This window comes from Corvus cornix, chromosome 2, assembly GCF_000738735.6.
Source record: "Corvus cornix cornix isolate S_Up_H32 chromosome 2, ASM73873v5, whole genome shotgun sequence".
In the NCBI taxonomy this organism is placed as follows: Eukaryota; Metazoa; Chordata; class Aves; order Passeriformes; family Corvidae; genus Corvus; species Corvus cornix.
This window is the reverse complement of record NC_046333.1, coordinates 79,446,600-79,467,887: the sequence shown is the minus strand read 5'-3', so window position 1 is coordinate 79,467,887 and position 21,288 is coordinate 79,446,600. Positions and strand designations below refer to the sequence as shown.

The 21,288-nt window shown below is 36.4% G+C and overlaps 1 protein-coding gene across 1 annotated transcript in view; it reads right to left on the bottom strand.

Annotated features, from left to right (window-relative positions):
- Positions 1–21,288, bottom strand: part of DNAH5 (dynein axonemal heavy chain 5) — a 114,113-nt gene that overhangs the window by 61,485 nt on the left and 31,340 nt on the right. The window contains exons 20-37 of the mRNA XM_010400197.4: positions 20,714–20,904; positions 20,534–20,633; positions 19,117–19,253; positions 17,560–17,761; positions 16,449–16,684; positions 15,031–15,249; positions 14,282–14,344; positions 13,162–13,400; positions 11,759–11,999; positions 11,089–11,288; positions 10,170–10,323; positions 9,340–9,503; positions 8,536–8,692; positions 7,303–7,515; positions 5,630–5,854; positions 4,166–4,338; positions 2,883–3,061; positions 297–484 (exon numbers count right to left, since the gene is read on the bottom strand). Of these exons, the coding sequence (XP_010398499.4) occupies positions 297–484; positions 2,883–3,061; positions 4,166–4,338; positions 5,630–5,854; positions 7,303–7,515; positions 8,536–8,692; positions 9,340–9,503; positions 10,170–10,323; positions 11,089–11,288; positions 11,759–11,999; positions 13,162–13,400; positions 14,282–14,344; positions 15,031–15,249; positions 16,449–16,684; positions 17,560–17,761; positions 19,117–19,253; positions 20,534–20,633; positions 20,714–20,904 (3,281 nt within the window). The remainder of the gene's footprint in view (positions 1–296; positions 485–2,882; positions 3,062–4,165; positions 4,339–5,629; positions 5,855–7,302; positions 7,516–8,535; positions 8,693–9,339; positions 9,504–10,169; positions 10,324–11,088; positions 11,289–11,758; positions 12,000–13,161; positions 13,401–14,281; positions 14,345–15,030; positions 15,250–16,448; positions 16,685–17,559; positions 17,762–19,116; positions 19,254–20,533; positions 20,634–20,713; positions 20,905–21,288) is intronic.

Here is a 21,288-nt window from a genome sequence, read left to right as displayed (position 1 = left end):
TAATTGTAGCAAAAAGCATACTTTGGGGGCCAGAAATTGGCATGCAGAAGCAATCTGAAATTGAGATAACTTGTATTTATGGTGCTGCCTGCATTTGTTAATTGCATGTGCTTGATGTTATTGAAACAAGACCCCAAAAACTGTCTTTGCAGCAATGCTCAATGTTCTCAAACTATCAGTGAGTTAGTTCTAAGAACTGACTGACATAAGAGTTAGCAAGTACACTTAATATACCAAGTTAGACTGGATTATTGTACAATCATCACTGGCATATTAGAAACTTACTGAATACTTACCATAGTAAGAAAGATGCCAAATTCTGGGTTCATTTCCACATTGTCTCCATCAGTAAAAATGAACCTTTTTTTACGTTTCTTCTTACATGTTAACACAATGGCTATTTGCTGTGCAGCTACTGATAGCACTGGTAAATCAATACGATTGAATTCATCAAAGCAGCCCCAGGAGCCAGACTGAGCAAGGCCTTCAAAGAAAACAGCAACTAAGCATAAGACCATTATGATTTTAACACCTTTTTGGTACAATTCACAAGACAAAAATTAGGTTAATCTACTTCAGGGGGGGAAAAAAAGTTTATTTTTGAGGGGTGGAAAAGGAAGAAAGAGGAGAATTTTAATTTTTTTCAAGTAAGAATATACAAGTTCCCAAAGTCCATAAGATTGTCTAGGTGTCAGAGACTGAAATATTATAGTCTGTGAGTTAAACATTTTCTTAAAGGACTTTTAAACTGTATTACAAAAGCTGCAGAGAAGACTACCGCACCCTGGATGGGGCCCTGACTGAGGCCTGACACTGCTCACTGATGAAGAGAAGTAACAGCTCAGGGCTGGGGACACTCACTGAGCACAGGCTTAACACCTCCAGGATGAGGACCACAGCCCCAGGGCTATCAGCTGCCAGGCTCGCACAGACCCTCGCACCAAGGCGTGGAGGGAGGAGAGGCTCTGGGTATCTGGGAAAAGCCTGTGGTCAGAGGTGCCGTGACTGCCCATCCTCCACTGTGCAGAGGAGCCCAGCTGAGGGGTCCTCACCAGGGGGGAGGAAGCTTATCCACAGCAGAAGGGGGTGACATGGCCCATCACAGGTGCCCCCCGCCAAGGGGTCCCCAGACCCTGCACCAGAACACCAGAGATGATGCAACACACACTCAGTGTTGCAAGGGACAGTGTGTCCAGCTAGCCCCTGCAAGAGAGGCACGTGGGCATTCCCACCTGGCCCACAGTGTGTATTAATCCATGGAATTCTGCACTCCTTGGTGTGTGGTGTGGTGGCGTGTGGCGGTGTGGCCACGGCAGCGACGGGGGACCCTCACCACCAGCAGACCGGATGGAGGGGAGCAACGAGACGTCGTTGGGACCCTCGGATGGGTGATATGCTTCCACTTAACCCCTGTCACCTCTCCCTGTTCCCCCACCCCCAGACACACTTCTTTTTCTTTCTCTCTTTCTTTTCTCTTCCCTTCTCTTTCCCTCTTTTACTATTAAATAAAATACATCCATTTTTTGGCAACAACACCTAACCTTGCTTGGTTTTAGTCTCATTTCTGGGGACATTTTGAACCTTCTAAGTTCTTTCCAGTTTATGCTCAGAGTCTTAGCTTGCTTTGCTTTTCTGGGTTTAAACCGGATCGTAACACTAGGATACTATGTTCTTTGGTTTCTTTTCCTTTTCTCATATCTTGAATGTTTTTCTGTCCCTCTTTACCCCCCAAGAAAAATTCCTGCAGTAATTCTATGAAAATATGACAGGTTGTCAATAACTTATGGCACATATTAAAATGAACAATACAGTTGCGTTCACTGGAAAAGAAGTTGGAGGTCAGTCTGTACCAGAACTGCATTTTTCCTCAGATTTTTTAGGGAAAACAAAACAAAATCATAGATACAGTCACTAGCAAGAGTACAACGGTCAAGAATCTCCATTTGGTCTCTAATTTAACATCTGCCATGATATCAATTTCAGATGCCTAAAAAATGTCATCTACACCTTACTTCAGTGAGTTCTACCGACTGTTTTTAACCTATATAACACCATCCATGCATTTCCTTCTCATTCATTATCCTTCCATTTCTTATTTCCTGATAGGAACTTAAACATTTGAAGGAGACAAAATACTGACACTCATAACAAGATATTAATTACTTGCAGTTATTAAAAGGCTGAAACCATCTGCCAGTTATGCATCAACCTTGTTTTAAAAAGATGTCCTCTTAGCATTTGAAACTTTCATATAATTCATAAAAGCATATAATCTCAGGATATCCTGATTTATAAAGGACTCACAAGGATCAACAAGTACAAGCCCTGACTCCACAAACGCGTATCTAAAATTAAACCATATATATAAGATAGTTGTCTAAGCACTATATGGACACTAATAGGCTTGAGACACCAATGACTTCCTTAGCAAGTTTGTTCCAGTGCTTGACCACACTCTCAGTGAATAGATTGAATTTCACCTGATGCAGCTTCAAGCCATTCCCCCATGCCCTATTACCAGACACCAGAGACATCAGCACCTCCATCTCCACTCCCCCTCATGAGGAAGTTATTAACAACTCCCTCCCCTCAGTCTCCCTTTCTCAAAGCAAAACAAACATAGTATATTCAGCTGTTCCTCTTAAGTCATGCCCTCTAGCTCTCACCATCTTTTTTGCTCTCATTTGGATACATTAAAGTATTTTTATATGCTGTTACATTGTTGACTCCAGAACTGCAAAGGGTACTTGATCTGAGGCTATTCCAAAGCTGAGTATAGTGGAACAATCACTTGCTCTTCCCAGTTAGTTATACTGTGCTTAGTGCACCCAAGAAAACAGTTGACTGTTTGGCCAGCAGCTTACCTTTGGTCCACATCTTACCTTTGAAGATCCTCCCAAGTCCTCGGAAATCCATCTGGTCTGAACAGTTGAAGACCACTACATATTTTCCAAGGCACCGTCCCATATCTTTCACAGTTTCAGTTTTCCCAGTTCCTGCAGGTCCCACAGGTGCTCCACCCATGTTCATGCCCAGAGCTTGAGCCAAAGTGATGTAACATCTAAAAGGCAGCAATCAATAAGGCTGCAGCAGACACTTTTCTGTATAGTGCCAGGGGAGCTTACACAGGGTCTGATTTAAGGAAAAAAGGGAAGTGCTGAAATTATATTCCACTAATTAAAATTTAGATCAGTAAGGACAAAACCCCTTCACTCAGTCTCTGATGGAGGGAATATTAAGGTTCGTTTCATCATACATAAAGTGAAAGAACAGATAATCCTCAGTTATCAGCAACCTGAAAGATCAAAAGAAGGGAAGAAAGCAGATACAGAGATGCTGCTTAATCTTAGTTTGATTATCTTGGATACTGATCTATTTTATCTGGAGTAGTTTTGAAATACGTTATACTATGGAGTGCAATAATGAAGGACACCTAACCTTTCCTTTCTCATCCATATTTAAAATTTGATCACACAGTGCATCCCCTTTCATAAATGAAACATCCATGTATAATGCAGCAAAACACCAAGTAATAATTATATATAAAGATTAGCCTTAGAAATTTTTTGTATGGAATAGTTAAGGAAAAAAAAAGCAAAAAAAACCCTCAACAATGCAAACAAAAAAAAAAGCAAACAAAGCCTTTATTTTGCCAATGATAGGTTATAAAGCATTCCTTGCACTGAGTTAGACAGGTAGATCTCTCTGTTAATAGGACTGCAATTCTTTCAACATCCTTTTAGATCAGAGATCTAAACACTAAACTATTGCAGTTGAATAAAATTGGTTTTTCTGTCTATTCTTCCTTAGCTCTTTCCATTAGCTTGTCTGTAAACACCTACTTTTGTCCTGTATCTCTACATATTTTATCTGTTGGATATATCTGATCCTCAGATATATTGGCTTCAATATGAAAGGCACGTACATCATGTATGTGGAGACCAGTGCAAGTATGTGGCAGAAAATAATTTGGAAATTATTCACATTATAGGACACAGAAACAAAAATACTGAAACATTCCATATGAATTTACTGACTTTGACAAGACTGTGAAAGATAAACTCTGCAGAGATCAATTTTGCATCCAACAGGAATGACTGAATTGTTCTCGTAAAAGCCAAGGTTTGCCAGCAAAGAATAAAGGTAAAAAATTAGTCTTTTTCACCTGTCTGTAAGAGGTGTTATGACAAGTCTGTCAGTACAGCCCAAGAATTCGTTCTGGTACGTGAAGCTCACATCAGTGATCTTAATTACCATTTTATCAGAGTCTTCATTAAAATAAAATCGACATTGTTTCAGCCACTCAAAGTCCGTAGGGCTCTTGATATGCATGCAGCACTAAGAAGAGAGGGAAGACAAGGCTGCGGCATTCATGGTTAACATTTACTTTCACTTTTACATTATGGCATCTAAGTAGTAGATGCAAAGGCAGCACTGCAAACATAGTGAAAGGCATAAAATAACAGCTAGTAACAAAAGAATAGTGGAGAACCTATCTGGATTTTTACCACAAAAATTGCTAATGTATTATTGCTCAATCGCATACTTAGGCAGAGGAACTTCTGGCTTTAGATGAGCGTGTCAAAATTCTAAGTACAAATGAACAGTCCCTAACCATTAAGAGTCATTAAGTTCAGTTTACCCTTAAAATTGCCATTCCTTTTAGTCATCTCTACCACTTTAGTTTTACATGAGTAGAAAGTATATAATGTGATATTTGATTTTATAAACTGCTATAATAATTGTATGAAACCACACGGGTATTGGAAAAAAAGATATTTCAAGGCAGTGTCATGGTGCTGATACTATCTAAGAAATTCAACAGAGCTGAGAATAAGTCAAAGTTGCTCTATCAAATATTAAAAGAGGATTTAAAAAAATCTCATTCAGTTTGTATCTAAAAATTACACTTTACATAAAATGATTATAACTAGAACCAAATGATTCTACAATGAAAAGATAAATGCCTGCCTATCAACAATGGGCTAAAACTCAATAGTTCTTTTCTTGAGCAGCTTAATTTCAGAATTAGGTCCAGGGCTTCCTATAGGTAAAGGGGTATGCTAGCTTTAAGTTTGATTAAGCTAAATGCTTTCATTTTCCTTTTTTTAACATCCTGTGTCAGCATGAGAAGGTGTAAAGTGAATAAAGAAATCCCTAAGTAATAATTAAGTATGCTATTGAAACTAGAACAGAGAGGATACCAGCTTCAACCAGCTTCAAACTTTTTCCTGTATTAAAACTCTATATTCATTTTATCTACTTGTGGAAATTCATAATGCAGTCCAGAGAAAGGACAATTACTTGCAACAAAATTTATGAGGAAAAAGAAGGCCCTAACTGATCATGCAACAGAGGCATTTAACTTTAGTGGACCAACAGGAAACAAAATTCTGCTACTGCTTGGGGAGAGGAAAACCCACTGAATTATTTAAAAGGAACTTAAGACATGGTTGGAGCAACATCAGCATTTTTATAATATTCCAGGACACATAATCATTACAGTCATGAAATTAAATGTTTATCTTATGAGGCAAAAGTTCATAGGTATCATAATATTTTCTTATCATTTCACATTGTTTTGTGCGGAAAACCCCTCATAACCCATTGTTAATTTTTTAATACTTACAAGACCATCAAAAATGTCCCTCTGATGCACATGAATAGTGATTAATGTCTCATATTTAACTCGCTCTACTGGACTAAGGTCTTTTGTTGTCATATCTATCAACATGTTCAGAAGATCCAGGAAAAACTGGTTCGTCTTACGCATAACCTTTTTATCGTGCTTGGCAAGAGTCAAAGCTTCTTCTGAGTCTCTTGTCCAAATCATTTGGATCCCCAATAGCCCGACCTTAGGAAACATAGATGTATATGCTTCATAATCTTTTCTCTTTCACCTAAAATACATTCGCAGACACAGAAAAACTAAAGAAATGGTTCTCCTACTGTATGTGACACAGATCCATGCCGTAAATCAAATCTCTCCTGATGGGAGAGAGTTTTAAAACCCTTGCTAGGAGTTAGTTCGAGAGACAAACGGAGACTTTCAGCTTTCACTGCTGCTGCTAGATAGTTGTTTATTAAGTCTTATCAGAGAAACAGAGTCACTAGCATGACCCAGACACAGCACAGAGCAGAGAATGCAGGAGAAAGCCCAATTATCAAGATTTACACAGCCTTTTAAAGATAATTTAACCAATGGTTACTAAAAACGTATATTATTTTCACTTTCCTAACAATTATTCAGTAACACAGCCAGGAACTGCGGAATTTTTGTCCAATCATCCCAAATTACTGCAGAATATAGAGTAGTAGAAGAAGAAGAAGGAGGTTTGGAGAACAGCAACAGTCCTCCATTTTGATGTCTTTTGCTCTTACCTATTTACTACAAAGGGAAGCCTAAAACCTCTAAATTTTTCACCCTTTGACAATCTTACATAGTAGTCTATAACCTAATTCACACCATTGTATTTTCTAGTTCTTTTCTGATAGTAGGCAGTTTTTTCCAAGGTTGGAGGTTAAAACAGTGTAGTTCAGGGGGGTAAAAACCCTTCAAAACAGGCAAAGAAATATTCTCAGCACTCTGGGTTCCTACATATATGTATAAAATTACTTTTCATGCATTCATACAGAGGTCATTCAACCCAGGCATTTGTTTTGTGTGTCCCAACTCCATCCAAAAATGCATAGTTAAGTCTGTATTTCAGTCTTGTAGATACTGCCTACAGTGCCCTGCTTATACAACTGCTCAATATAATTTACAGTATATATAAAAAAATACCATGTGTAACAAATATACTTTATATAAATATTAACTAACCAGTGAATAATTAGTGCTTCAATTTGGAATTTTTTTCTGGTAATTCACAAACTCTTTATTCCATCTGCAACAGCATTCACTTCACAAGTGAAGCTTCTACAAAGAAAATCATTTTCCCTCAACACTACCCTCAGTTTCAAATCTTTAGCAATACATAGCATTATCCTGAATATATGAACAAACATACAATTTTACTACTTTTCCTCCACTAGTCAAGTATTAAGCTTGTAAAGAAATAGTGTTAACATCATTACGTTAATTTATTGCATTCAGCATCCTTTTTAAACAAGAGCTTTAGGGTAAGTTATCTTATTTTGGTTTCACCTATGTGAAGCGTAACTTAAAAGACTGAGATGATTCAAATGAAATTAAATGCCATTTTTGCATTTAACACTGGCTGCAACTTTGAATGCAAAGACAAGAAAAAAACCTGATACATATCTGTGAATAATTCTTCATTCATTTAACAATGATATTACCTGGGCTGGGTAAGTAGAAAGAAATTCAGTAATCTGGAAACTCGTTTCCTGGATGTCCATAGCTGCCTGGCGAATAACTCGATGCAGTGATTGCTGCGATTCCTTCAGGAGAGAACTGAGCCAAACTTCCACATTACCTTCAGCCATTACAGGTCTAGTCAGCTCTACAGTCTCACCCTCTCGTGAACTAATTGACATTATACGGTCATATATCTAATGAAAGCAAAAAATATCTTGTGTTTATAGATATGTTATTTGTCTTTACAATGATTTGTATTTTTCTGCAATCACTCCATTAAACTGATTTAAGTAACTAATAAATTATATCAACTTGCTCAAGGCAATGTAAAGGCTACTAAATCATTACTTTGCTATGCAGAAAGGCTTTAAACAAAACACTGTCATGACCAAGGAGACAAAACCCAATATATTGACAATCCTGAATTTCACTAAAGTTTCAATGGCAAGCCTGTGCCATGTGCTCAAGGATGACCCTGCTTCATCAGGGAGGTTGGACCAGATGACCTGCTGTGGTCTCTTCCAACCTGACCCATTCTGTGATTCTGTGACAACATCCACTTTCCGGACACAATAAAGGAAACCTTCCCCCATCACTGGTGGGTAAATAGCCTACCAAAATTTACAGCATTAGAATCAAAAATAATGGAAACAGAAAAGTTAAGGAACATGGACAACCAAAGGAATTTCAAAAGCATGGGGAGGTAATTATTTTCTAAGAAAATGTATACGTAAGGAAAAAATTTTGCTATCTGTTCTTGTAAAAGGTATAAGAAAAGTGTTTTTCAAACATTGTGTCTGAAGGCATAGTAAGGACAACTCAGAAACAGGAGAGACAGTAGATATACTTTTTCTTACAATCAAAAAATGAATGGAAAAGTACAAATACAGTCAATGTAAAGACACAAGTTCATAAAGACTCAAAAGCTTATTTGAGCTGATGACAGAAAAAAGTTCAGTACATGGGTTGGGTTTTTCTGAAATTTAAGCACTTGCGCAAATTTTTGGTTTGCTATTCTACGTGAAGTTTCACTATGACATAAATGAAGAGATGAAACTAAATCTTAAATGAAGAAAACCTACTCAGCATCAAATAGTTGGTGAACGTGGTAAAACAGTTGAATGCCTTGTGCAACCAAGTAGCACTCTAATTTAGCAAGTATCACACATTGCCAATGTGAGGGAACTTAACACTGAGGTGTGGGCAGCACATACCTGTTCATGGAACCTGACAGTTTTAATGTTGTCAAATATGTTCAGCAGATGTGCCTGTATATTGTGAGAATTTGATGCCTGGCCAAGAATTTCCAAGAGAGCAGGATCTGACACAAAGAAGAATCGTGGAAATAGCAGGCGCTTTTTCTCCAGGTACCTGCATTTTTTTAAAAATTTGTACAGAAGCCGGGAGGGGGTAGATGGTAAGTGATTTAGGTTAATTTATACATCCTTTCCCCTTTCAAAGCAGTATTTCTCACCGTTTATTATTCCAATTTTTATCTGTAGCAATGACAATTTTTATCCATCATACATTCATGTTAAGCATCTGCTTTAAAGCTACTCTCTTAGTATCAGAAATCTTTTCATGGAAAACTTTTATTATCTGCTATAATCTAAACACCAGTAAAAAGAAGAGAAACTAAACTGAAATAAAATGTTTTTACATGAACTCTTTCACTTGCTATTTACATCGCTCAATCTGAATTTCTCCCAGATCTGTGAAAGTGTGAATGGGACACAAATCTAGACTGTCTTCTGGATTGAAACTAGGCTAAAACCAGCTTTGTTTTCAACAGAAATAGACAGTGAGTGACAGCCACAAATTATCAGTGAATTGGTAGAAATTTCTTTGGAGGTGTTGTATTATCCTGCTAACTTGTTTGCCCTGTTCAACTGAATTCATAGTAGAATAAGAACATGATCTTTGCAAAGTTCATGGGACAGTACTTGAGCAATTGCTCTTTGCCTAGTTACAAAGTGCACAACCATCTGGCCGAGAATGTGGTCTCGTAGTAATCTTACCCTGTGAGCGATTTCTGACAGATTTCAAGCTGTTCCAGTAAATGTGGCAATAGCTGTCCCATTATTTCATCTCCAACACAGCACTGAACAACATTAGGTGTTTCATGAGCTCGGGTCATGATCCTTACCCAGGATTTATCAATGTTAGAGAAACGTTTTGCTTCCTGTTGAAACATAACAATGAATGTGGAATGGAAGAAATGGAGGCAGGAAGAGAGAAGAGGGAAAAGGCACCTGCTTGCAGGACCAGCACCTAGTAATCTCAACAGCAGTCTTCTCACTAGTAATCATGTGTCTTCTAGAAATTTTTCAGCTTAGAAAAACACATTTCTTTCTGCTTACACAATAGAGCATATTTTATACTTGGCTGTCAAGCCTGCTACATACTTCCTCTTACAGTAATTTTTAAAGAAAAAGACAGAAAACTTGTTATACTTGAATTGAGTGCTTCAAATATGAAGGGTTTTTTTCTAAAACTAAGTTTGTTTTCAGTTTTAAAAGCCATGTAGGAAAGTTTAAAATAGGGATTCCTAGCTACTAGTTGCTAGTAGTAGGTACTACTAGGCTCAGTTACTACTAGGCACAATGTTGAAATACATATTTGTTAACAGCTTTGCAATCTAGAAATAAAAAGATCAAATAGATCACACAGTTTTATTATTCTTTGTCACAGCATACTTTCCATTGGCACCGCTTGCCTAATTTCCTAGCAAGACCAGTTTTGTTGAATACCAAAAGAAATTAAGTTTATGTTACTGCATCAATTATGACATCACAGTTTTATTCTTAAAATGTTGATAAGCAAACTGAAAAACTGCATGTCTAGAAACCTTTGGAAGCTGCTTTGCTATGTCACCACCAATAAAAACGGCTTCTAAATAAATCCACAAGTTCTGCACAGTCAGCCAGTTCTCAATGATATCTGTTGTGTTGGAAAGATAGTGCAGCCATTTCTGAATCTGTGCCTTGAAGGGGGTATTGTATCTACAGTTTAAAAAAAAAAAAAAAAAAAAAAAAAAGACATTTCTTTATTTCAAGAAGAAAACAAGACTTTTGAAAAGCAGCTTATAAGTCACAGGATGAAGAATAATTTTTCTGCTTAAAATTTTTCAAGTGACAGTATAAAAACCTAAACTCAACTCAGCTAGTTGGCAGCTCTGATCCAACAGAAGAGGAATGGGAACAGGATTTCAATTTCACTCTAAGCTAAAGTGGTTTCAAAAACAGACTTGAAAGCTGTAAACTCACAGAGTTCCTGAGCTCTCCCTAAACTCCTGCTTTTGAGCATCTGCCTGATGATCGGGTTCTGTGTTCATTATTTTATCTGTGTCTTTTGGCATGTGAAAACAGACAAACTGAAGCTCGCTTTAACTGGGATTTTCAGCACCTTTGGCATGAGGCAATGGCCTATCACAGGGGCAGAGTAGCAGTGGCTGTAATGCCTGAGGCATGCCTGCCACAGCCAGGTAGTGTTCTCCCTTATGTCCCCACTTTAATTAATGAAAACTGTCCAGTTGTTTATTTGGGAAATCTGAGCTGCATCTACATGTTTTCAAAAGAACTTACGGGAGGGAGATACATTAAATACAGTAAGAACTAACCCATAAACAGTCCAAGGACAGGCAAGCTCTTAGGTTTTATCTAGATGTTTATTTACCTTCTCTTCTGTGACAGATTTGTTCACTAAAACAAAGCCTTTTGCTAATATTTTTATCTCTCCCCCCATTCCTTCTCTCCCGTTCCTGTTACCTGTTACTCATGAGAGAACCAAGAATCATCAAGCTGTCCTCCAGGGTAGCAATTGTTTCTGATGTGCTGTCACCTTTTAAAAGAAGTTCCCCACGAGTTTTAAAGTTTGCGAAGATAAACATTTTGTTATCCCATTCAGCTATCACTTGTTTTAACTTCTGCTCAATGTCTCTCTCTTTCACAGCACTTATGCAGATATCCTTTAAAGAAACAGGATGCCAAAACAAGCTATGAATGCTTCAAATCTCTGATATACAAATCTAGATCTTATTTCTTTAACAGTAGGTAACACTAGGCTCATGAGCAACTATTTAGTGAAAAGATCTACAGATATACAAACACCACAGCTAATAATCTGTAAACCACATCACAATTTAATCAACTCTGGGGGGAATAAAATAATAACATAGTGACTACTTTTCATATGTTTAATGTCACAAAGCAAGGCACCCCCACAAATTAACTGTTGGGCCAAATTGTGTGCTTTAAAAAAGAGAAGTTGACGCCACAATATATTTGGGTCATTATTTTATACAAAAACCTCAAGTGATAGTTCATTTCTCTGTCCTTTCTACAGAAATGTTTTGATTTCCTTCTTGCTACTGTTACTCCTATACTATACAAGCAGATTGTTTGATTTCATGTATCTACTTTTCTTCCTTCACAATACCTCTATTTCCTCTTTATATCTTAATAGTGGAGCTTCCATTATATTCCTCAGTTTGAATGTTTCACTCTCCACATCAAATCTGTGTTCAGTGAGATCTGTAATCTGTTTCCAGTGCCGAGGCATCATTGCTTTACTTGACATGTGCTCCAGCAATGGGCAACATTCACTGAAGTCCTCTATGGTCTTCATTAGGTCAAAAAAAGACTGCCATTCCTTTACAGCACGAGGGAGCTTACGGCACCTACGTTGAGATAAAGCAAGCTTTTTCAAAAAGTTCCAAATATTCTTTCTTTAAAGCCACAGTATATGGATTTAACAGCAGAACACATACCTCCCAAATTCAGGTTACCTCTAATTTAGAGCTTCTGTATGTGATTCTCCACATGAGAAAATCTGTTTCCAGTCTATTTCAATGACTGATAGCTGCATAGGCACCTACAGGCTCCCCTTAAGGAGTGTAGCTGCATAATTCTAATACACTCTACACAAGTGGTCTTCAAAACCAGTTGACACACTTTACATCTTGATTTAATCTTTTGGTGAGGCTGATGCTACGCACTGCTCTGAGCTCTAGAAAAACCCTGTTCCTCAGGGTTTAATTCTTTAAATTGTTTGATTCCTGGTATGATGAATAGTTCAGCTTCTACGTGTGCAATATAACCCATTTTGCAGAAAAACTGTTCAGCAATTCACTAACTTCCCTTTGACATCTAGCGTAAATCTGTCTCTCATGAACAGCAATACTACAACAAAAAGGTGAAACTTCCCTTCATGGACAAAATAAATAACAATTTTAACATATATTCCAAGCTGATTAAAAATGTTAGCCAAGAATCTGTCTAAGGAATGCTCAACATTTAGAATCTAAATTTTTTTTGATTTTATGACATTGGTAACTGTGGGTACAAAAATGCTGCTAGCAAGGATTTTCTTGCTATTTTCTAAGCCCGTGAGAGACTTTTCTCTCTCACAGAAGAGGTAGCAGAGTTATGTAAACAACCAAACACCTGCAGTCTTGAAAAGTCTTGTTTATGGTATAGTAGAAAAATATTTTGACAATGGATGTTTTAGGATTCTAGCCAATCACCCCCAAGGGGTGGCTGATCCTTGTCCAATTAGACTATGAAGAAAAAAGTCTATAAAAGAGTTTGTAAAATAAATAAATAAATAAATCTTGCTGCACAATTCCTGCCTGCTGGATCTTCTCCTCCCTATGGCTGCAGGACATAGTGATATACCCTAGGGTTGCAGTAATAGGTAATGGATATATTTTTCAACTTAAATTCACTTTTTTCATGCCTCAATAAATAAATACATGCTCCCATATGACTATTGGTGCTAATCAATTATAATCATATTCAAGAAGTACTTTAGGCAGCTTTAACACAGCAGTAGTTTCTCACCTGTTCTGAAACTCCAGAAGTTCACTGTTAATTTTTTCAGTGTCTAATTCCGACCAAAGAATATCATAGTAGCCACTGATTGTATCAATGACACTGTTATATAGATTATAGAGTTTCTGCAACAGATTCAGTTGCTTCTTTATTTCAAGCAGTTGAGGATACTGAGTAACTGGCAAACCAAAAAGATTTCCTCCATCTGTACAAGTAATATATTTCCGAAAGAGATTATCACATCGATTCTAACAGAGAAAAAGAAAAAAATATTAAAAATATTAAATAACTAAATATTAAGTATCTGAAATTATTATTAGAGTTATATTAAACTAAAATCTAGGAAATAATGGAAAGATATAGAGAGATAATAACAGCTTACCCTGTCAACAGTTTTGTCAACAATTTTCCTGAGAAAAGTAACTTTTATCTAGCTTGGAGGCACATCTTTAGAAGCTGACAGGAAAGTCATTTACTTCATGTGGCACGGTGACAGAACAATAAATGCTAAGATTACGCTTGAAAGAGGTGAAGCATGACACACAAAGCAAAAATGGTGGATACAGCAAATTCTACCTCTTCAAGTATTCTGTGCAAATTCTGTATTGAATATTAGAGTAAGAATTACTACCACTAAAGCAGCAAAGAAAAGCATAATTTAATTGTCAATTGCAATGTAACTCAGGGAACATAGCAGGAAGTCAAATGAATAGCAGTATGGGAAAAGGAAAAGCATTAAAAGTTGTCATTGCAGGAATAAATGTTAATCATGATACAAAGGCAGATTTCAACCAAAAAATAAACACAATAATGAACACAAGAACAGCCTATGCCAAATACACTAAACTTGTGGGAAGGTTCTCATCAGGGTATTTGTATCTAGTAATCATTACTCATTATCTATGCAGGCTTTCTGTTAACTCCTAAAAAATTTAGATTTAAGCAGCATTCCTTGCAAATGCAAAGAAAAATTCCAACTTAGTTTTCACTAAGTTAAAACAGACTTTGCCAAATCAGTAACCCTATCTATCAATGAAAATTCATTCAACTTCTGAGATTCATTCTCAGACCCTTTAGTTGTTAGCTCACTTGTAATAAGTATTGAGTTATGTCTTAGAATTAACAGTACCTGGAATATAGTAAGCCTGTCACTGGCTTCCTGAGGTGTTAAGCCAACCACCATTGGTCCATTCTAAAAGAAAAAAAAAAAAAAAAAAACCAACAAAGAGGTTAATTTAGAGAGTGAGAATAACCACAACTTATTTCTAATCAGCATTTTCTAAATGTTAACCTCAAACACTTTTGCAGCTTCCAGATCCCCTCCCCACATCAGATAACAACTGAACCAAGAGATGACAGTTAACCTACTGAACAAGTACTTTTTAAAAAGGACTAAAAGGAAAAAAAATCAAAACAAAACAAAAACCAAAGAAGGCAACTAATTGTCTTTTAATGCAGGAAATTTTCATTAAGCTGTAAAAGCTAGGCAATCATTAGCAATCATACCTCCTTTTTTGAGTAAAAGCATTACTTAAAAGATGATACAAGATTAGTTCAGCTTCATTTATTTATATTCTAATGAAAAAGGTTATAAGAGCCTAAGTCGCTTGTAATTTATCCAGCATCAGATGTGTTTCATAAACCTTAAATATCTCAGTTCTTAATTTTTAAGAACTGAATACCAGCATTACTCACTTCAGTCACATACAAAACATTTATCGAAGCCTGCCCTGCGCTGAAACTCAAACACCATCTTAACAAGAATAGACCTACTCAGCAGTAGAGGGCCATCCCATTAATTAGTCAAATCCAAAAATTTTTCCATGCCCCCACTGCTCCTTAAAAATTTCTCTAAAACAATAAAATAGAAACACCTGCCTGATCATAATCTGAATAGAACTGTGCACAGTCTTCAGTAAAAGTCTTCACAGCACTAATGAGCTCTCCTCTGAATTTTGGCTGCAAAGCAACAAGCTCATTCTGCACTTCATTTGCACAGATTAGCAGTTTTTCCCAAGTGTAGTGCAAAGTGTCCACCTTCTCTGTCTCTTCCTTGGCAACAGGTAGATTGTATTTGTTCAACATAGCGTAGGATTCCTGCCAGAAAGTTGTATTAAGATTCATAAAGTGGCAACTTCAGTTGACATAAAATGGTAACTTCATATACATATATATGTATGCTAACATTTTAAATTTTTAAGAATGGAGAATGATTTGTTAGAAAAAGAAACTGTTGCCAGATTTTGACAACAACCATTATCAAAATCTGGCAAACCAACACCAAACTGGAAGATTTTTTTTTTCTCAGAGCGTTGATTTCCACTTGCAGCACCAACATATGAACAGTCCACATACTGAAAACTCGAAGTGAATTTTCACAAAAACAAAACTGAAATTCATTTTCTGTAAATTAGAGCAGAGTAGGGTAGCAATGAACCTATGGCATAGCAGTTTCATTTGAAAACTCTTGTATGAAGTGGAATTATTTCCATTCATGCTTTCCAGTTTGATCAAATCGCAAAAATGGAAATGTAGCTATCTGTCTACTACACCACTACGTGGAAAATATGTCAACCTCCCTTTAAAAAACCTGAAGCATCACTTCTTGTGCCTAGGGCCTCAAGGCTCCTGCTTGCAGAGTTGGAAGCTTATAATGAAGTTATGGGCAATCAGGAGTCATGAACATGTCTTAGAAAAAAGAATTCTACTGAAAAATCAATGGTGCATTTTGCCAAAATATAGCATTCTTAAATAAATACTCTGGTCAGGAATGCAGAGAAACAGTTACCATCTGTTTTTAATTCTGCCATTTTTCAGATGTTCAGTAAACGCATTCTATCGCATTACCTTCTTTAAGGAAGTCAGTTGCTTTTGTTTATTTTAACCTATGGTATAGATGATTAAAGCAATCAATCTCGTATAGTCTGCTTAACATTAGCTTTTTTACTACAGGCTTAGCTAAAATAAAAAAATTAAGAATCTCGTTCCTTTTCATACAGACTTCTTCCACAAAGTATGAAAAGATTTCTTGCATTAAATATCTGTATTCTTGTCTTTCTCTTACCTACATCATTCAATTTCTCCACTGCTCACTAAACCACCTCTCACCCCAGCAAGTTTACATTTGCTCAAATCAGAAATTCATGCAAAAAGGTTTACAGGAGCCCAATAGGTCTGTCACTCAACATTTAACACATATTAAATCGTACATTTTCAAAGGTCACTATTAAGCTTTAACCCAGAAAATAACTGCTTTCTGAAACAGTACCCATACATGCAACATTGCCACTAGCTACCTCAATGGGCCCAATTTGAGAGTCAATAGAGATCTGCAGTTCTCTGATCTCTTTTAAAGCTGACATGGCTATTCTGATATCATCCAGGTCCGTGATGCTGCGATTTAACTTCTTGCCAGTTTCCTCTATAAAAGTCAAAATCACTTCCATCTGTGTTCTGTACTTCTTATTGCAATGACACCCCAGCAAAGTTATCCAGGCTTTGGTTTCTGATCTCAGTGCTAGCTTCAGATCAGCTAAAAATATGAAACAATTAATAGATATTAGATATTGTAGATATTTTTTAAGATACAATTTAATCTTTTTTATTACATGTGTTCTCGTCAGTGCCAGTTCTGTTTTTTCAGTCTAACGACACCTTGAAGTAGTTTATAAAATTGCTTGCAATTCACAATTGCTTTCCTCCTCTTCTTCTCAGAATTTATCATCTTTTCTACTGGAAAGATCATCTAAAAAGGTTGAACAATTAATAGATATTAGATATCATAGATATTTTTTAGGATATACCTAAAAAATAGAAAGATGAGGCTGGACTCCACACCTGTCATCTCAATCGTTTTACCATTATACAGACTTCTGTCCTATACACCACTAATGTATTGGTTAATATTCTCATCTAATTCTAAAATCTTTTCAAAAATTAATCTTTAAAAAAATACTGTGGGAAGGAAATTAGAAGTCTAATTATGAAAGCTGAAGAAACAAAATTTGATCACAGCATCAGTGGAACAAAGTAACTTAAATAGAAGGGGATTCAGCTGTCTCACTGCATGCAGCCAGGCAAGGAAAAAAGTAACGTAAACTTATCATCTTACTCCCGTGAAGCATGTACCCCTGGGAATCAGTGACAGAAGGATAGGCAAACATCTACCATCCACCCTGTAAGTGAGCAGAAGTATCCATGTGGGGTAATAAACTCCAGCTGAGCCTCACAGATATTCTTGTGTTAGTGTTTTGTTTGTATGCATTTACAGCCAAAACAGCAAATAGTCCTTCTCTCTCCCTTTCTCCTTTCCATTTTAATCTGGTTTAGCCATCCAAAACTAAGTCACATCTCTCCTTCCTACTGGAGTCAGAAAGTACATGTCTCTGGAGAGAAGCTGAACTCTACCAGTGTACAGTGCAATAGCTCCCACGCAGATGTATTCAGGCTCAGAATTGATTTTCAGGTCCAGGTCTTGAAAATGCAGAATTTCAGATTCAAATTCAGAGAGTAATGGGTTTCCCACCATCAATTTATCAATTGTTTCCTCCTTGTCCCTCTGCCATATATGGTGGTAACAACTAAAACTCTCCAAAGCTGTAAGAACCTCCTGAAAGACATTTACAAGTTCAAAGATTCTCAACATCACATATATAGGATACATATAACTTCTTAGCAGCTGTTCATTAGAGTACACTAAGAACTCCATAGTGGAGCAGGTTGAATCACCTCACTAGACAAAAGGCTGCTGGTTAATTTATGCTAAAACAAGTTCCATACTGATCACACATTGTGCCAGAATCTCTATATTAATCACATCCAATTTATCAGGTCAGTTTAAACATTTGCCAATTAGGTGAATCTTCAGTCAATAAAATCATTGGAATCAGTGGGAAGTAAAGTTCAAAACTAGGATACAGTACACTTGTCTTTCCCTGCTGTTTATTGGGCTAGAAACTGAAACCTGAGCTGCAGGGCCCAACATAACAAGAAAAATTCACTCTCAAATAATGAAGCTATGAGACAATTTTTTATTTTTAACATTAATTTCTACACTCAATTCAGGTCCCTTTAATTTGAATATCATTTAATGAGTGTGCAAGAGAATTATTTTTCTAGTTCTCAGGAGTTCAGAAAAATGGGAGAAGATTAAAGTTAAATCATCACTGCATCCATCAATTAAACAAGTAAATGAGAGATGACTGCTACGAGAGATAATCCACATCATGACCTCCTGTAAATATAGTATATGCAGACATTTAAAGATGGCTAAATGATAAAAGTTTAAAATATTATGAAATATCAAGTACCAAAATACTATGATAACTATCCACCACTATTAACTACTCAGCACCAGCCTGGTAGTCATGCCTTAGTACCACTGAAGTTACAAGGCCTTGAGTCAAAGATTTTCATATGATAAGACTCTTAAAAGGTTGGACCAGCCCCAGAAGAAACTGATGCAGAGCTCCCTAAAGAAATAACAGTTCCACACCTACAGTTTACTCAAGAGAGCATAGACTTAAAACAAGGCAAAGAAGTTAGCACATCCTTTAAGCTAAATCCTAACCTACACTAGCAAATCCCAGGCAGCACTTTACAAACACCAATCTGACAGCCAGTTTTCTTCTAAAAACCTTCATAACCTCTTCATAATATGGCAGAAATCATGCTGGCTACATTAGCTACACACAACTCCACTACACCTAGAGTTTCTTATGAGGTTTTAATTTATGCAATATTCAAAACCTCAAATTTTGGAACAGAGTACACTTAATCCATGTTACACTTTTAAAGCATATTTGCAAATTTTTAGCCGCATGCTTTCCATCCACCATCCTAAGTTTTTCGTTATTACATTTAATCACAGCTTTAAATGCCTACCCTTATTACCCAAGGATATTAAAAGTAATACATTAATATCCCTCGGATAGTTATATTAAATTAACATCTCAATTGTCTTACCCTTTTTGTAGAATTGATGGCACTACTGAGTAAAGATACTAATTTAATAATTTCTTTGTTCTCTGAAACGTTCTTGAAGTAGTTCTGGCTTTGCACTGGATCAGATGAACTGAGTGATGCTTCATCTGATACACTATCTATAAAAGAAGATTCAAATACAAAAGCAGGTTTAGGACAGACACACTGTTTAGGACAAGTAAATTCCTATAGACAAAAACGAATGACATTTTTTCAATAAGCGTGCATTTTAAAGTTAGGTGTTCTTATTAATTGAAAAGGCAGCTAGAAGTCAAGGAGGCCAACGTAAATTCATAAACATCTCCATTTTAGTAAAATTGCTCCATCTAAGTACCCTGTGGAATTTGGAACAAGTTCCACTCCAACCTTTCAAACAGAATCTTTCCTTTTCTCTCACCCCTCCACAAGGTTTCTCCTGTATACTTCACCTAAGTGATTTACTTATATATCCTCATTTACTCACTTATATGTCAGCACTGAGCATTTTTATTTTCTGAAATACCCCACAACTGACAATTTGAAATACAAATTAACATTAACTCTGAGAAGATGACCGTAGCCAGTCCCCAAAAAGGAGTAAAAGACAAAAAAAGTCCATCAGTTAGCAAATATCCACAAGTCTGACTTTACTATCATTTTTTATTTCATCTCTTGCAAGCAAAATTCTTAGTTTTGAAAGACTAATTTAACTTCTTAACCAGTTCAAGTATTACTGTCCTCCTTTTTAGGTGCATAAGAGAGAGATAACCTAAAAATGTATTCTTTAAGTATCTCAGGTACAATGTAGAACAATTAACTTGGCTTGATTTAAATCATTTCAGAGAAGAAAAACCCAGCAACCAAAGATACCATCTTAAATTTCCTTGAACTTCGATAAGTTAATATCTGATCACAAAACAGAATAAGGAAAATCCTTTTAGAAATTCTAGTCTATTCAATCTACACAATCCTCTCTTCACCAATACTGTGATTTACATAGACATTTCTATTCAATACCAGGTATTGTGTAAGTTCAACTTAGCCTTCTTAAAGGGTAAGTGCAAGTTTTAAGATGCCATTTGAACACGCCAAATTACAATCGACACCGGCAAATCGTGGAAGATTATTGCGTAGTAAAAGTGACTATAATTGTAACCAATATATGTGCTATAATCCAAAGCAGTGCAACTCTTCAAGAACAAAAAAATCCCCATACTCAAATCCACAGGACAAGTGGCAAACCTGGTTTCTAATGAGAAAGAGATTTCTTCTCTGAGGGAATTTAAAATCTATGAGGCAGTTCAAAATCTATCAAGTCTACTGGTTTTGATGTATTTTGTAATTAATATCTTCCAATACATTCTGTATAAATCACATTTACCTAACATTCAAATTTAGTGATGTCAGAGTTTATCATTACCATGGATGTTTTTCTTTCCAGTCTCTTTCATTTCATCGTCAGAATCACTTTCTCTGCTCCCACACCGCAACAAAACAACTCTTCTCTCGAACACTTTCTTCTGATGAGAGAGTAGCATTTATTTTTTATTTGCAGCAGTTTTGCACCATTAGTTCTAAAGAAGGCTGTTAAGACACCAACCTTGGATATTCTCTCCATACTCCACTGTTGAACTCCTTTCATTACTTTCACAATACTGTCTACAGCTTTATTAAGTGTCTGCTGTACCTCATCCAAAGAGGGTATCATGATGATATTAGGGATAGATAGGTTAATATTAGTCCTAATTACAGGATGAACACCTTTTTTCTGCTTAGAAGTACTGCGATTTTCTACATAAAAGACAAAAACAGAAGACAAAACCAAAAACTTTGTTCATATTTTTTTCAAGACATCAAGCTAGGCATTGTTTTGATATAAACAAATAAATCTATCTCCTAGTGTAGAGTATTGAGTGTAATTTCTGAAGGGAAAAAGAATTCCTGAGTAATTTATAAGACAGGCTGCTAAACTCTACAGCAGCACAAGGGAAAAGTAAATGCAAACCTATTCTTCTCCATGAAGCTCCTCTTCAACTTGTTCTGTGCAGCTAAACTCTGTTTGGCAGACAATTTTGTTACTGGCTGGTACTCCCAGTCAGCATATTAAATTAGGCACAGAACCTCCTTAGAGTCTCATAGTACTGTATGCCTTATAAACTATAGAGAGCAAGGACA